General features: G+C 39.1%; 1 protein-coding gene across 4 annotated transcripts in view; it reads right to left on the reverse strand.

Annotated features, from left to right (window-relative positions):
* Window positions 1-17374, reverse strand: part of foxp4 (forkhead box P4) — a 130438-nt gene that overhangs the window by 40405 nt on the left and 72659 nt on the right. Inside the window, exons 4-7 of one of the 4 annotated variants that reach the window (XM_060857897.1) lie at window positions 14237-14359; window positions 12251-12427; window positions 7124-7210; window positions 88-232 (exon numbers count right to left, since the gene is read on the reverse strand). In XM_060857897.1, coding sequence (XP_060713880.1) covers window positions 88-232; window positions 7124-7210; window positions 12251-12427; window positions 14237-14359 — 532 coding nt within the window. Of the gene's footprint in view, window positions 1-87; window positions 236-7123; window positions 7211-12250; window positions 12428-14236; window positions 14360-17374 lie in introns of all 4 variants that reach the window. The other 3 variants (XM_060857896.1, XM_060857899.1, XM_060857898.1) reach the window with 3 other exon arrangements.

Genomic DNA, 17374 nt, shown 5'->3' on the forward strand with positions numbered 1-17374 from the left:
CTTCATGTACTTTTGTTGACAAAACCCATAACCAAAATGTAACCAAAATGCAACAGTGTCAGAAAAAGTTAGCGTGTGAGTGTGTACCTTGCTGCAGGCCCTGGATGGGGACTTGACTAGGTTGTATTCCGACAAGGCCTTGCCTCTGAAGGTTGAGAATGTGCTGCTGCTGCAGCTGCTGCATCTGGATCAGCTGCTGCTGGAACGCAAGCTGTTTGCTGCCCAACTGCTGCTGCTGAAGAAGGAAAAAGTTAGAAATGTGTTAAACAATCACCAAGCTGGAAAAAAGAGACAGCGAGCAGAAAGAAGAGTCGAGTAGAGTGGCAGGACGGGGATGGGAGTGGACACAGTGCAGACACTCATTTGCTTTTATAAGCCTGCAAACTTCGAGTTTAGATAAGACACATCCTGGAATAGAAAGATTTTTCCCCTTTAGTCATTACTGCGCTTCCTGAAGTGATGGAAATTGAGTGCGTGGCCAAAAAAGCAGGCTTGTGTGTTTCCTCAACCCGGCTGTGCTAGTCAGAGTTTGTCTAGAGTCGTTGAAGATATGAGATAGTGGATGTGAGATACTGTAGACTAGACCATGTGGACATACACACACACACACACACACACATACACACACAGGCACACACAAAGCCACACTCCCTGCAGCATGTTCAGCAATCTGTTAGCATGCGGCCGCTACACAAATTAACACGGCAATAAACAATGACAAACGACATCTGCGTGTGATGTTAAGCACAGTTCCAAATTACACGACATCAGATGTCTAATGTTTTACGATAAGGCACAATTCCACTCTTGCCACACATTAAAAAAAGCCCTTCGGTATAAGCATTCGGAAAAGGAGGGAGAGAACATCGCTTTAAAGAATACACCAGACCTAAAAGTGCATTTTAAGCCACAGTAGGAGAGGAGAGGAGAGGAGAGGAGTGTAAAAAAGGGAATAGAGAGTTATCGCATTTGTTATCAGAGCCATAACATAAGGGCTGGAACGGCAGGAAGAGATCGCGGCTTCTCGGCTTCATCAAAAACATGCAGGCAGTTTATTTGAAGCATCTCTGATCTCTAGAGCTAGAGCTACAGAGTACACACACACACACACACACACACACACACACAGAGTCTATCTATCTCCTTCACAGAGAAGTGCAGGTTTGGGTGTGTGTGTGTGTGTGTGTGTGTGTGTGTGTGTGTGTGTGTGTGTGTGTGTGTGTGTCTGTGTGTGTGTGTAAGCATTCTTAAATCTCTGTGCAGACCAAATGTCCCCATTAAGGATAGAAATATCTGGCAGGTTTGGCCTTGTGGGGACATTCAGCTGATCCCACAAGAATTTTATTCGGTGCTAAAAATAATAATAAAAAAAAAAGATTTTATACCAAATAAAAAAAAATTCAAAGAATGCCAAAAGATTTCCTGTTAGTTTGGTTAGTTAGTCACAGCTGTATTGGTAATAATGTCAGTTGACAGTCCTTACAAGGACATTTAGACAAACTTTGTGTGTGTGTGTGTGTGTCCAGGGGTAAGGGTGAGCGCCACAGACTACATGGCATGTGCTGATAATGTCTGGTAGTGTCGCCGTGATAAATGTCCCCCTTCCTGAACAGCTTTTCCAAGGAGACGCTTTTTGATGTCCCCCCAATGCGAGATGGACCTTATCACACCCCAGATAACAAAGAACAAGGAGTAGAGTGGAGAGGGATTAAAAAAAAAGAAGAAAAATAAATAAATAACAATTTCAAGTGGGAAAAAACAGACTTGGGTCAAGTTTATCATCCAAGGCTAAGATCAGCCAAAACACTACTGAACTCATGGTCTGAGACTTCGAAGGCTAATAGATTGCAGATTGCGCATGGATCCTGTGCTATTAGCTACAGATCAGTCAGATTGTGTGCTATTAGCCTTAGATCAAATTCGGACCTGGCCGTTATTAGCCAGGGATCACATTCAGACTGAGCGCTATTAGCTTTAAATCACGTTTGGATCGTTTGTTATTAGCTACACATCACTTTTGGATTGTGTGTCATTAGCTACAGATCATGTCTGGATTATGGACCATTGCAGGGTTATTCGGTCTGTTTCTGGCAGGTGGGCTACATTAAAACACATATGGGATATATTTCTATGTGCACAGAGTTGGATGCAAAAGTTTGTTCACCCTTACATCAAAAGGACCAATGTACTAAAACTAATACGAGCTACACAAGAAACGTTTCAGAAAAATTTAATATTTCAGACGTTTATTCGATTTCCATCGAAGGATATTTTCCGACTGCTTTATCGCTCTCTGCTCTCTGTCGGGTTTCGTTTCTCTCCATATTATTCTTTCAGCCTGCTGGAGTGGCTTTTGTTTGGCTTTAAGATCCAGTTGTTTTAATTATTCACTCAGCAATTGTCTTGAAAACTTAAGCTATCTTAGATCATTATTTCCTGCTTTTGTGTCATGTGACTATTACGACCTACTTACGAGATGATCAAGTGGTTGTTGTTGGAAAGGAGATAAAAATTAATAGAACTGGTAACTTGGAAAGATGTTCTGTAACATTTACTGCAATGAAATAGATTCAGCTTCATCATCATCATCATCATCATCATCATCATCATCATCATCGTCGTCGTCATCAACATCAATTAATCATTTATTATTTCGGCACTAATGCTAACAACGGTGACGATGAGAATCCTGTTTAAAAGTCATTGGTAACACTCAAAGAGACAAAAATATAAATTAAATAATAGTCTAGAGATTAATGTAAATAATACTGCTAGCTAAACTAGCTTTACCTTTCTCTAAGTATTTATATTTTTAGCATTAGCCTGTGGACCTACTGATGATCAATTTGATTGTGAATTTAGTGATGGACCATGTAACTATGTGGCACTCTTGGATGTTACACCTGTAGAACAAAATGGAGACGAAACAACAACAACAAAAAAACACAGAAAGAAATTAACAAAAACCCAGGATTCTCACTTCCTATTGTTTTCCAGTTCTTTTTTTTTTGCTCATTCTCTCCTACTCTGTCCATCCATCTCCCCCTTCATCTCCCTGTCCATATCCTGCACTCTCTCCCTCTCCCTCTGTTCTTTTTCCTCTGCCTGGCTCGGTCTCCTGGGACACGGTTCGAGTTCTTTAACACATTGTGTCTGCGCACTGTTTACATTAGATGCACTCGAGTGGCCAAAGCTAGCGGAGAAGTGCGCCTGTCAGCTTGATTTATGAGCACATCAAGCAGAGTTTGGGCACGCCAGCTACGACTGACAGGCCCACTTCATTAGGCTGACTCCGGGCTGACTCTGTGGCCTGAGCGTCAAACACGTGCACACACACACATATATACAGGCAGAGAGACAAGCACAGAGTGAGAGAGAGAGAGAGAAAAAAAAAACATAGGCAAGGAAAAAGTTTCAAATACCAGACTTGACAAACGTGAGTGGTAACTGTCTCACACCCGTTCTCTCTTGTGATCTCTCACCTCATGCGCATGCTGCTACCCTGACAAGCAATTACAGCTTGCTTTGCTGAGATGGAGCACGGACTTCAGGCTTCTATACATTTATTTTTTTTTAATGCATTTTCGAGTCTTGAGTTTTAAGTGGCCCTGTCAGAACTTTGACAGTCTTTCTTTTTCTCCTTTGATGCGACTATGCAAAGCTGAAAGAAAAGCACCAGAGTCATATGATTATAATCTACTATTTTTACTTGTGTATTGTGCACTGTGTTGTTAGATACTGAACATTGGTATGTATTTCTATGACTAAAGCTCACAAGAAGTAGTATGTGGTGGGTTTGTATGATATGCGGTTGCTGAGTCGATTTTAGTAATCTGTATGGGTGTATAAATGATTAACTATAAATGAATAATCTATTCATCTTACTAGCATGACGTAATTGACTAGCATGACAGAATTTCTACAAGTAAAATGTCATATTTGTTTGTGTTTAGAACCTTCTCTGGAAAAGCTAAGCTGAATCAATTAACCTGACAGGATTCCTGAGATAGTTTATAAGTTATTATTTATAAATGTTTACAGTTCACAGCTTCCGCTAACCAGCTAATTAATATGAGCTAAGTGACAGGATTTTTAGAAGTCATAAGTATTATTTTTATAAATGCTCAGAATCCTCATTGCTAATGGGTTTTAGATAATATGAGCTAACCTGTCACAATTGCTGAGAGGATTTTGAAGCTAGTTTCACAAATGTTCAGAATCTTATGTTAAGAGGCTCTAGCTAAACCACACAAGCTAACCTGGCAAAATGAAAAGGTTTCTTAGACAATATTATTATTACTACTATTATTATTAGTTAGTATACATACTAGCTATGAGCTAACCTGATAGGAGTTCTGATAGGATTTTTATTTCTACCCATAAATGTTCAGAATTTTAATGCTAAAAGGTTCAAGCCTCTTAGTCACACAAGCAAATTAAAAAATATTTTAATCCATCCATCCATCCATATAATATATATAATCCAATAATAATAATAATAATAATAATAATAACAATAACAATAACAATAATAACAATAATAATAATTATTATTATTATTATTGTTATTATTATTTTTATTATTATTATTACTATTATTATTATTAGCTACTATAGTAGTAGTAGTAGTAGTAGTAGTAGTAGCCTTTATTGTCATACTATACATACAAGCTATGAGCTAAAGTTTTCTGATATTTTAAAATGTTATCACTAGCTAGACAAACAATTAGCTAAAACAAACAGAAATTATGAGACCTTACATACATAGTTCATCTTTGAGAATTTTAAAAAATATATTTCATATAAGAAATATATAAACCAAAAGCAGGTTTATATACCTTTGCCAAGACATACAGAAACAAGTGTGATTAGTTGTGAAGAGATGCAGGAGCAGACGAGCAGATTTTTTTTGGGCTTTCTTGATCGAGCACCTTTCGTTTTAGTTATGTACAGACACCACCCATCTCCCTGGGGCACATACACACATACACAACATATACACACACACCCCAGCCTGGTCTGGACATGCATCCACCCCACACACCCCATGTTCTCCTTACAATCTATATCTGTTCAAGTAATAGTTTTTATTTTGACAGCCTTCAAAACCTATAGTGTGTGACTGTGTGTACTCGTGTCACTGCTATGCATTTCTATCAGTCAGTGTGTGTTTGTGCTTAGATACTTTGTTGAGCATTTGCCATGCATATACTCCATCAGTCATGATGTCTGGGCTGTATCTAACAGGTCTTAATCCCTCTTTGCCATTTTAGAGCTTCTTAAATCTCTCTCTCTCTCTCTCTCTCTCTCTCACTCACTTCTACTCTTTCCTTCCATAACACTTCCTCAATACATTATTTTTTAACACAGCCATCATGTAAAAGTTCATGCAATAAAACCTATTTAAAATTTTGTCCCTTTGTAATATGATGGCTGGTTTTACACACATACACACACACACACACACACACACACACACAACGTGAGTACACACACAACATGTGTTTTTCTTCTCTGTGCAGCGTTGACCAAACAAATTTCCACACCCACACCTCTGAAGCTCCTCTCAGAACAAATGTTACGAACCATTTCGTCTTCCTAAGACAAGCTCTAAAACCTGTCAGTCCTGACCATATTTGCATCCGATTTGTGTTTCTGGTAGGAAACACACTAATTCAAATAAAAAAACGGCTTTGCTGAACCTGGATGTATTCATAGCTGCTGCTTTTTTTAATTCACTTGAATTAATAGATTTTTTGTTAATTCAATAATGATTGCGAAACAGTTTTAATAATTTGTTCATTTTTCATGAATAAATTGCTTAATCATATTTTTAAAAAAAGAAATAAAATTACAAATGTATTATTATTATTAATATAATATAAATAATACTAAGTAACATTAAAGTTTGTAATAATTAATTATTAATTAATTACTTTATTTATTTGAATAATAATAATAATAATAATAATAATAATAATAATAATAATATAAAATTAAAAATTTAAATAAAATAACCTCAGCAATATGTTACATTTATAATTTTCCTAAAAGTGGAGAATAAATCCTAATTGAAATATGCTTTATTTTGTAAAACACAAAACTTGTTAAAAACAATTAATTTTATTCGTCATGTCTTTGTTACAAAAAGTATAAAAAATAAAAATGTGATGCATGTAAAAGTGAAATAAATCAGAAACAAAACTTTCATTTTAGTCCCAGTCACATGATCACGATCTGATATTTATCCTCCCCACCTGTGCAAATATACACACAGAGACCTGCAAAAGGATCTCCAAACATAGGAAGTGGTTTGTGTGTCTATTTTCAGATTGATAATTGTATGGTTTTAAAAGTAAAAAGGATGGTTTGGGTCAATGAAAAACCTGCTGTTAGTGAACACAAGTACTACAACAGAACTTTTATGTGTTTGCGTGTTTAATTGAGAGAAAGGGTGAGAGAAATAGACAAAATAAAGAAATAAAGATAGACAGGCTGGTGTTCAGATTTCGTTTGCGCATTGGATTAGTGTCGATCTCCGAATCCTTTGTTGTGCTACGGCTGGATCCTGCGTGTTCCCACTCACCTTCATTAACCAAAGCGGGCCTTCTCCTTTCACGCTGCCTCCACGGACAATTAAAGAGCTCTACAGCTTCGCCAGAGAGCCGTAATAGGGATTTTCCACTAGGCTTAGCAAGCGACGACTTGTAAATTAATACTTAACGAGTATTAGCAATAAGACCTTGCTGAGGTTTGGAGAACGGCTTAGCGTTTTTTGAGGGGGGAAAAAAATAATAATACAAATCCATACTCCCCTGATGTCTTAAGATGTGTTTAGATCACAGATGAAGCTAAGCTGATGAGGAGAGAATGGAGACGTAGAATGCATGTGATCCTTTCGCTTCCTGATGATTAAAGAATCTAGACTACGTGATGATGACTGTTCGAGCTTCTCTGATTATTCAGATTAATCTGTGAGTAGATATTCAGTTATCTGAGATAAATGTTATTGTCCAAACACTAAACTTGCCATTGGTGTGTGCTAAGTGGTGTATTAGGCATTTGCTAGCAACGAATGGCACTAGGAAGCGGAGTGAGTTAGGGGTTAGTTGTGAAAGCTCACCTCTTTGGCCTGCTTCCCTGCTTGCTGCTGTTGGCTGAGAAGCTGGAGATGCAGCTGTTCCTGCTGTTTCTTATAGTACTCCTGCAACTGAAGAGAGACAAGAGAAAAACAGAGTGGGATGAAAACGGATAGTCTTTGAGTAACCAGAGCATTATTTTTAAAGCTGTTCTTCAGAGTAGATTATACATGGGAATTTTCATAGATATCCATGTATCCATGGTGGCATATTTTATCAGTGTTCACAGAGTTCAGTAGGATTAATGACTTTTGTAGTTAAAAATTAAAGAATGTATGTTCCAAAAGCATCACACACTATGCATGGTCATGGATCGTGAATAACAATTTAGAATTTTAAACAGAGAGCAAGCAAAATGGGACAGACTCTACAAAGGTCTAAAATCTAACTTGGCTAAAACCTGAATCTTCAAAGAATTTATTCTAACTAAAGCTGACTCTATTCTGCCAAAATCTGACTCTTAAAAACGACCCAAATAGTGACTCAACAAAAAGCTGCATGAATACTAACAAATTCTGATCTACCCAAATTTTCCTCTACCAAAAGGTGTCTCTACAAACAGCCCCTATACAACAGAATCTGACTCAACCAAAAGCTGCCTCTAAAAACTGACCCTACACAAGCAGAATCTGACTCAACCAAAAGCTGCCTCTAAAAACTGACCCTACACAAGCAGAATCTGACTCAACCAAAAGCTGCCTCTAAAAACTGACCCTAAACAAGCAGAATCTGACTCAACCAAAAGCTTCCTCTAAAAACTGACCCTACACAAGCAGAATCTGACTCAACCAAAAGCTGCCTCTAAAAACTGACCCTACACAAGCAGAATCTGACTCAACCAAAAGCTGCCTCTAAAAACTGACCCTAAACAAGCAGAATCTGACTCAACCAAAAGCTGCCTCTAAAAACTGACCCTAAACAAGGAACCTCAGAGTTTCTAACAAATCATGTAGCTCCCAAAAACTGGTTCTTTTCTTCTTACATAACCAAAGATCTGACTCTACCAAAATCTGACTTTATTAAGTGATGACTCTTCAAAAAGCTGACTCTAAACAAGGCTAACTCTAGTCTACCAAAGACTGACTTTTGGCAAAAGATTCATTCTAAAAGACTCCGATTCTGATGCACTATTTAATACTATCGTTAACCTACAGCAGTGTTTTAACTAATATTGTTAGTTGCACATCTCCGCATAGCTATTATCATTTAATCATCTGGGTTAAGACTAACTTGCTAAACCTCATTCTTCTAATGGTTACTGTTCTGCTTAATGTAGTGTCACTTGTTTAACTGATGAACTGATAAATAGTTCTTGAACTGATGAACTGATGAACTGATAAATAATCTTAAACTTACTACTCAGTAACTGTCATATATATATATATATATATATATATATATATATATATATATATATATATATATATATATATATATACATACATACATACATACACACACACCATTTTATTCAGGCAGTTCTGTAACACTTAGAATGTGCAAATGTATGCACACTATAACTGGCTTTATGAAAATGTTCTCCCTGCAGTAACATTTTTCCACCAGAGATGCCGCCAAATCCACAAACATACATTCCAAAATAAAAAATATAATACTACAAACCACAACATGAAAGTATAACAAGAACACATTTTTTATAAAAAAGAATACGAAACGCAACTCTGTAAATCTCTAAAGTTTATCAAGGTGAACAAGAAGAACAAGACCTTTATAAAAAGCCCTTAATTATCTCCTCTCTGTAAAAGACGAAGCCTGAGCAAGACAAGATGCTGGTTTTCACAACAAATTCACACTACAGCATTCTAGTATTCTTCCGAGGGGAAAAATGAAAAAAAAAACAATACAAGAAACCTGGAGTAAACATCCTCTGATACACGCTTGAATATATTTGTCATGATGTTGCTACAAGGTAATAAAACCTAGCTTGCCTCTTGCAAAAAAAAAAAAAAAGAAAGAAAGAAAATTAGCATCCGCAACCAGTACTCTTACTTTTTTCAGTAAAAGTAAGAGCTCCATGGCGTTTTGGAGGAACGTGTAAATTTTCCTACAACGTGGCACACTTGACAACACACCGACAGGCCTTGTTATTTATGACCCACTCAGCTGTAGCACCTGTCTCGTGAAACTGTTATGGACGAGCCGCTTTTTATTATGATCTGCGATGACTTGTTGTTAACGGCGTTTTAAACGAGTGAAATTGAGCGCCGAGGGCTGATCCGGGCTGCGGGATGTTCAGTGGGTGAGATATGGAAGGCTTTACTGGTGAGCAAAGGTGGTGTCGTGTGTGTGATTTAAGTAAGTCGGTATAAATATCAACTTTCGATGACCTCACACGTGTATGCGCACATATATACTGTGTACACACACACACACACACACACACAATCATTGCAGCCCACAGGTAACACCTGTGAAGCATATACACCTAGTTTCTGAGAAACTCAGCAGCGTGTTTGGCCCTGGGCACAGGAGGAGGTTAGTTAATATAGAACACGAAAGTGTGTTTACACGCCAGTTACTGATTTAAAGCTCAACTGAACATGACTCAGTCTTTAGACACAGGTAAACACTGCTGTGTGTGTGTGTGTCTGTGTGTTATCACAGGGAAACACTTTGCAGTGACACACCTTGCCAACTCAGATTACAAGCTTTTAGGAGATGTGTGTGCTTGTGTGTGTGTGTGTATGCGCACACTCATACATGAGTGTGTTTGGGGGCATTATGGTGAAGATTGTGTTTCATTCCTCCGAACAATGGAAGAGAGATAGAGAGATTTTGAAACGCTGTGCAGGAATGTGAACGAAATATACACACGATTATCTAAGAGCTGATTCATTAAGATGGCTACAGAAGGCATATCTAAACTTGATCTGATATTATAGCGTTCTGTTTAATATTACGGTTAGTGCTGTTTTGAATCCATGTCAGAGAGGGAAAAAAGTAAGCGCTGTATTAAGCTGATTATTTCGAATCTTGAATAAAAAGATGAATCAAAAACAGATAAACAGGGATTTTTTTTTGGTTGTGCTGTATACATAAAAAAGCCCAGAAATTTTCCTTAAAAACGGTGTAAAACATGAAGGAGAATGTGAAAGAATTTGTGTTTCCTTTGTCCATAGAGGTAAAGTCTACAAAAATATAGAGTTATAGAGTTACAGCGTGATAATGTTCCATTTCACTGTTAATTAATAAGAAATCTAGAGACATCAAATTAAATATAAACCAAAACCGGTGTAATTTGAGAGTCTAGATTAATACAGATGATGACAAGGCGAAAGTAGACTAATGAAAGTCTTCCATCCATCCATCCATCCATCTATCCATCCATCCATCCATCCATCCAACCATCCATCCATCCATCCATCCATCCATCCAATGTCTGTAGTGATTAACCTATACAGTGTCACAGGGAACCTGGAGTCTATCCCAGGATATTTCAGGGACACCCCAGACAAGAAGCCAGGCCACTGCAGGGATCAATCTCACACACTTATTCTCATGCTATATACAACTTAAACATGTCAAGCAACCGACAACTTTGAACTGGGGAAGGAAACTGGAGAGCCTGGAGGAAACCCCCGAGACACTGGGAGAACATGCAAACTCCATGCATACAGGATGGAAATCAAAGCACCAACCTCAGAGATACAAAGGAAACATGACTATTGCAGTCAGGCAAGATCTACTCGTGCAGCTCAGATCGGTTGGTGACCGCTGGTTTGAAAAAACACAGCATCCCAAATAACTATCCCTACACTTCTTCGTTTTCTGTTAATTAATAGTTTAATTAAATGTTTGTTTGATAGTTTGTTTTTGCCACAAAATTCTACTGCACTGTCCACCACAGATACACCAGACACGGGAATGCCCGAACATGGTGCGAGGCTGATGATGCCACCTGATGATGGTGCCAGAAACAAGAGCAGGAAAGTAAGTAAGTAAGATCAATAAGCTTCAGAGATTTTGTACATGATCCTGGCTGTACATTTGAACACTTAATCTGGAATAAGGAATTAAATAGATGTGGACGATGATAAAAAGGGTGACCTTTCAGACCTGTCACAATTACGTGACCTCTTTTTTTGCCCATGTGATTTTTTTTTAAGAAAGCGATGATGAAGAGATACGTCAAATATGTGAAATATTGCTATAAAATGCGAAAACATTGCTTGGGTCAGAAGAGCAGCTTTGGTATGAGGACCAACTGGCCTACAGACTGGAAACCTGGGCCATAAAACTCTGACGAAGTGTCTATGTAGCGAGGCAGTGTTTTTTTTTTTCCCAAAAAAAAGTCTGCAGAAAACATCCGTCGAGCTGACCCCAATCTCCGCTACGTGCTAGATTCAAATGCTGTATGAGCAGCTTCGTTGAGGATCACAGTACGAAATGGCTGTACCGATATATGTGGAGATTGTTGCACGTCGTCGAGCTTCGAGTTGTCTTTAAGAAGGAGTTATTCAGCTGAAGCTGCCGGCTGAACTCTATTTAACGCACTAGAGCTACGTCGGATCCAATATGTCGCCAATCTCTCTGGACGAAGCAAAAATTTTCTTCTCCATGCCTGGCTGGCATCAGCCCCTTCGACCACTCACCCGCTCATTACCCCCTTAATTCATGCCCGCTTGGAGCTCTGCGCTAAGGAGAATAATTAAAAGGATAATTAAGGGCTTTTTTTTAATGATTTGATTCAGTGGACCCCTTTCAAGTTAACCGCACGCCTTCGAACGCATTCATCTTAGAGTCCCATTATTGTGACCTTGGCTTTCTGTAATGGTGAGAAAGACTTGCGGGAAAAAAAAGAAAAATATATATCAGCTGGGCTGTAATTAAAGGTTGGAGGGGGGAATGTAAAGGTTAACTCATGCATAAACACACTCAGACACACATTCTCCGTATGTTTAATCATATGCCTATGAACATATTCATATTAGAGGGGGAAAAAAAGCATTTGTCTACTTTTTTCCTTGCACATGCTGGGATAAGAGCAAAAACTAGCCCTAACTGAGAGTATATAGAGAATGTCAGTCTCTGTGAGAGAAAACACCCAGATTAAGGAGAAATGGTGGATTAGTGGTGTGTTTGCCTCACACCTCTGTGGTTGAAGGTTCAGTTCCCTTTTGCTGTGCTTTGGGTTTCCTCTGGGTTCTCTGGTTTCCTCCCTCAGTCCAAAGACATGCGTTATTGTATGATTGGCATCTCGAAATTGACTGGAGTATGTGTGATTGTGCCACCTTGTCCAAGATTGTCCCCACTTGACACCAGGCTCCCTGCAACCCAGTGTTGGACAAGTGCTATAGAAGATGAATTTCCTTTTTTAATCATGTTACATTTTCTCAGATCATCTTTGACCAATTTCTGCATTCCTTGTTTTATGATTGAATTGATTTCAAATTGTCTGTAACACACGTGTAATCACCATGGACATTATTCCTATACATTTTACTATACTAAAAGTTACACAGTTTTTCCCACAAAAATTCCAACAAAAATGTAGGTGAAATGTCTTTTTTTTTTTTTGATAAATAAACCTCTGCGTAATCTAAAGTCATCTTTCAGATCCGGAAACATTTTTATCCGGAAGAATCTGTTAACACGTATCTCTGCTCGACTTCTCATTCCAGGAAATGGGATGAAGTGGCGAACAGGAGGATGACCTCATTTCTGCGGGAGGTTAAAAGGCCGAGGGGAGGCGCTTGGGGTGAGCTAGCGGCGCTGCGTTAAATATTTGACAGACATGCAAGAGGTGTTTGTTCTTTCACGTCTGCCTCCGAGGGCCACGCCTTTGGACCCTGGGCAACAGCGTGAGATAAGGAGAGGTCACAGAGTCAGTAAACACAGAAAGGGAGGAAGAAAGAGAGCGTAAGGTACAGATGGAAAGAGAATGCAAGAGAGAGAGATAGAGAGAAAGAAAAAGAGAGAGAGAGACACACAGAAAGAAAGAGAGAATGAAAAAAGCAAGAGAGTGAGAGGGAAAGAAATATACAGGAAGAGACATAGAAAGAGAGAGAGAGAGAGAGAGAGAGAGAGAGAGAGAGAGAGACTCACATAAGCTTTTCATGGCTGACAGAACACAGCACAAGCAAAATGAGGCATAATTAAATCTCGTAAATGTACAAGTACATATGTATTGTATATATGTACCAGAGAGAGAGAGAGAGAGAGAGAGAGAGAGAGAGAGAGAGAGAGAGAGAGACATCACAGTTCTCAGGCTTGGGCATGTCTGTTAGGATGCAATCAACCTGTGTGATGTTTCAGCAACTCTGTTACATTACATCCTCAATAAAGCCTCCAAAGGCTTTACATGAACCGCACCTAAATATAGCGTGTGCGTTTATGGCACACACACACACACTCTCACATACACACACAAGCACATCCATAAAAGACCTGGAAACGGTTGTAGTCATAAAGAGTATCAGTTGAGACTTCCTCAGCACATTTCAGTACCTGCACTGACTTGGCAGACAGACTTGGGGAACTAATTTGCACTGGAAGTGTGTGTGATTAAAACAGAGTGATGCTGCCTAGTAGATTAAGAGTCTCAATAAGACGGGTAAGGAGGAGGTGTGCAGTAAAACAGCAGAGAATTAAGATCTGAGAAAAGATCTAAACGTGTGTGTGTGTGTGTGTGTGTGTGTGTGTGTGTGTGTGTGTGTGCCAAATGTGCCCACAAGGATAGTAATAGCTATAAACCAAACTGTGTGTGTGTGTGTGTGTGTGTGTGTGTGTTTATGTGTGTATTTGTGTGTACTTGTGTGTGTGACTGTAGGTAATTCTGAGTGCATGTGAATGACATTTTTGACTGTGTGTGTGTGTGCATGTGTGTGAAATAGAGAAAGACTGTAAGCAAATCTGAGTGCATTTTCTTCTGAATGTATGACACTGTGTGTGTACAGTATGTGTGTGTGTGTGTGTGTGTGTGTGTGAGAGAGAGAGAGAGAGAGAGAGAGAGAGAGAGAGAGAGAAACACTGTATGCGATTGATTGCGTTTTAATAAATGTATGACATTTACTTGTTTTTTGTGCGTGTGTGTGTGTGTGTGTGTGTGTGTGTGTGTGTGTGAGTGTGTGGAGTACCTGTTGCAGCATGAGAGCCTGCTGCTGCTGGAGCAGTGCCTGCAGCTGTGGAGGTGAAAGAATCTGCTGCATCTGCTGAGGAGTGATCATCTGTGGGGTCATCATTGCCATGGACACGGGCACCTGACCAATCAGAGACAGAGACAACCAGTGAGTGTGTGTGAGTGTGTGTGTTTGTATATCCTCACTGAAACTGTGCTTATGCGTCTATTTTGTTGGTACGCAATGATTATAAGTAATTATCTTGTCAAGATCACAAATGCATAATCTTGATATCAGCACTGTACTATATAAGAAGTGAAACATAACAGGCTGCGCTGTTCTAGGAAAATAATCAACATCCGACAATGATGAAGTCGATCATTTTCCAGCAAAAAAAAAAAAAAAAACACAAGTCTTGTTATGGAAAAAAAAGTGTCTGTGCTGAAGAACTTAGAAAACAGTTCCCACCCTTATCTCAGACTGTTCTGAAACACTAACACTGGAGACTCCTTACCAAAAGGGCTAATCATTTTTACCCCAAACTTTCCTGTAGAGCTTTTATTATTCACCTCGCATTTTCCTTATAAGCTGTATGTTTTCTTGGTCATTTGATACAACCATATAGCTGACACAAACAGGGAAAAATCACACTGTTGCTATACAGCTACGTCGTTATAAAGGTGTCAGTTGTTTAAAAAAAAAATCACTTAACACGATGAGTAAATACCCTTATGGCTAAGAATTCTTATCTGAGCCCAACAACTCAACTCAATGCACACACACACACACACACACACACAGACACGTGTTATTATGATCTGCTACTGACAGAATCGAGCCTTTGTCAAAAATAACAAACAACAAACGATAAGATTGCTATCAGGAAGCAGCTAGCAACAGTCTGGAAAATAGGAGAGCACAATTTGCGCAATGACAGCGAGGTGTTAAAAGGAGCTGCGAGATGATTATCTTACTCCAAATATGCAGTGAGAGAAAGAGAGAGAGAGAGAGAGAGAGAGAGTGAGAGAGAGAGAGATAGAGCAAGAGAGAGAAGCAGCTGAGAGAAAAGAGAAAATTTGAGAATGAGCTGGAATTAAAGGAAAAAAGAGAAGTACCTATGAAGCACGTCTGTGGTGTGCTTCCTTGAATTCTAGCATCATTGTGTGAACAAACACATGCTCACACACACACACACACACACACACACACACAACACAGCTTAGCTGCTCCACAGGGTCCCATTTATTTTCCTATTTACTGCTCAAGGGCCATAACTGATTATCTCTCTGCAACTGCTCAATAAAAATAAAGCTATTTACAGGCGACGGCTGCTTGAAGCCCGAAATATGAGAACAAATCACGAGCCGCATAATATATACATTTATCTAAATGCCGTGCACAACAGGGATTTTAGAAGAAAAAAACGTTGAGAGGAAAAAAAATATAGGAAGGCTGAAAAATATGATCGGAATTCATTTGTTTTGAGGCAATGCTTGAGCGTGCAGTTAATGTATTTAAAGGCTGAGAGAGAGAGAGAGAGAGAGAGAGAGAGAGAGAGAGAGAGAGAGAGAGACAGAGACACAGAGAGAGAAAGAGAGAGAGACAGAGACACAGAGAGAGTGAGAGAGAGAGAGAGAGAGAGAGAGAGAGAGAGAGAGAGACAGAGACACAGAGAGAGAGAGAGAGAGAGAGAGAGAGAGAGAGAGAGAGACAGAGACACAGAGAGAGAGAGAGAGAGAGAGAGAGAGAGAGAGAGAGACAGAGACACAGAGAGAGAGAGCGAGAGAGAGAGAGAGACAAAGAGAGAGAGAGCGAGAGAGAGAGAGAGACAGAGACACACAGAGAGAGAGAGAGAGAGAGAGAGAGAGATATAGACAGAGAGAGACAGAGAGAAAGAGAGAGTGAGAATGAGAGTTGTCAGTGGCAAATTAAATCTGTAAAGGTCTGATTTGACTTTGTAAATAAGACCACCGGTAAATATGAACACACTTGTTCGCTATCCCCCCCTCCCCCTCCCCCCTCCCTCTCTCTTCCTCTCTTCCTCTATCTAAGAGAAGAGGATAAAGGCTCCCTCGCATGTGGTTATCAGTTTGGAGAGTGCGCGCGGCGAGCCTTGTCCAATCCTTTATTGTAAACCCAGCATATCGTGATCAAACGAGTCATCCATAACCTAACACACTCAATCATGAAATCCCTCCAGTGAAGGGGAAAAAAGGGAGCGGAGACCACATTATGCACTGCCTCAGCTCGCAGGATGCTCGGATGTGTGTGTGTGTGTGTGTGAGCTTCAAGTGGAAGCGTGCGTCATGTGGAGCCGCTCTATCACGCTCGTGGCGGCGGCAACTTCAGGCAAGTCCGGGCTCGGCGCTCTGAAATGATATCATATCTCTGATGGTGATGTCTGGCTGCTATTAAACGAAGGTTAAATATGATTAATGTGTTTGGTGCCAGGCGTTTTTGATAGAGAGTCGCCTGGAGGAGGTTTGGCAGCCTTGCTAAGTGACTTCAAGCAAAGGGTTCAAGTGCCTTCCAATTAGATCCTAGAAAGGTACTGAGGTTTGTGTGTGTGTTTGTATTCTGTTTCAGCATCAAAACATTGCTCGTCTTGACCCAAAAATCTGGAGAAGAAGCAGGATCTATGGGGCATCGTTGACGATAAGTGAAAGTTTTTCGGGGTTTTTTTTTTTGCCTAATTATAATAAATGACAGTTGATCTGTAGTGAACATGTTGTTCATCTGAATCGATTTGATTTGTGGTCAAATTTGTTTTCAAAGCCAAAGATGCATCTTTTGGCAGCGCTTCTTAGGAATCCTTTAGTCATAATGCATTATCAGTGTGTGTGTGTGTGTGTATATATATATATATATATATATATATATATATATATATATATATATATATATATATATATATATATATAGCATCAACAACACTTTATGATATCAGGTATATTAGAATATGTTATAATCATGACTCATGCTTTTGTCAGTGTTTTGTGTACCTACTTGTTAGAATACATTTAAAAGAGCACGAGTTCAATTACTGTAAAGCTGCTTCGTGACAGTGTGTGATGTTAAAATGGATATACAAATAAAATGGAATTAAATTGAATTGAATTATGAACACACGATTTACAGGATCCTCCATCTTTTTTT

This window comes from Tachysurus vachellii, chromosome 22 (assembly GCF_030014155.1).
Source record: "Tachysurus vachellii isolate PV-2020 chromosome 22, HZAU_Pvac_v1, whole genome shotgun sequence".
Lineage (NCBI taxonomy): Eukaryota > Metazoa > Chordata > Actinopteri > Siluriformes > Bagridae > Tachysurus > Tachysurus vachellii.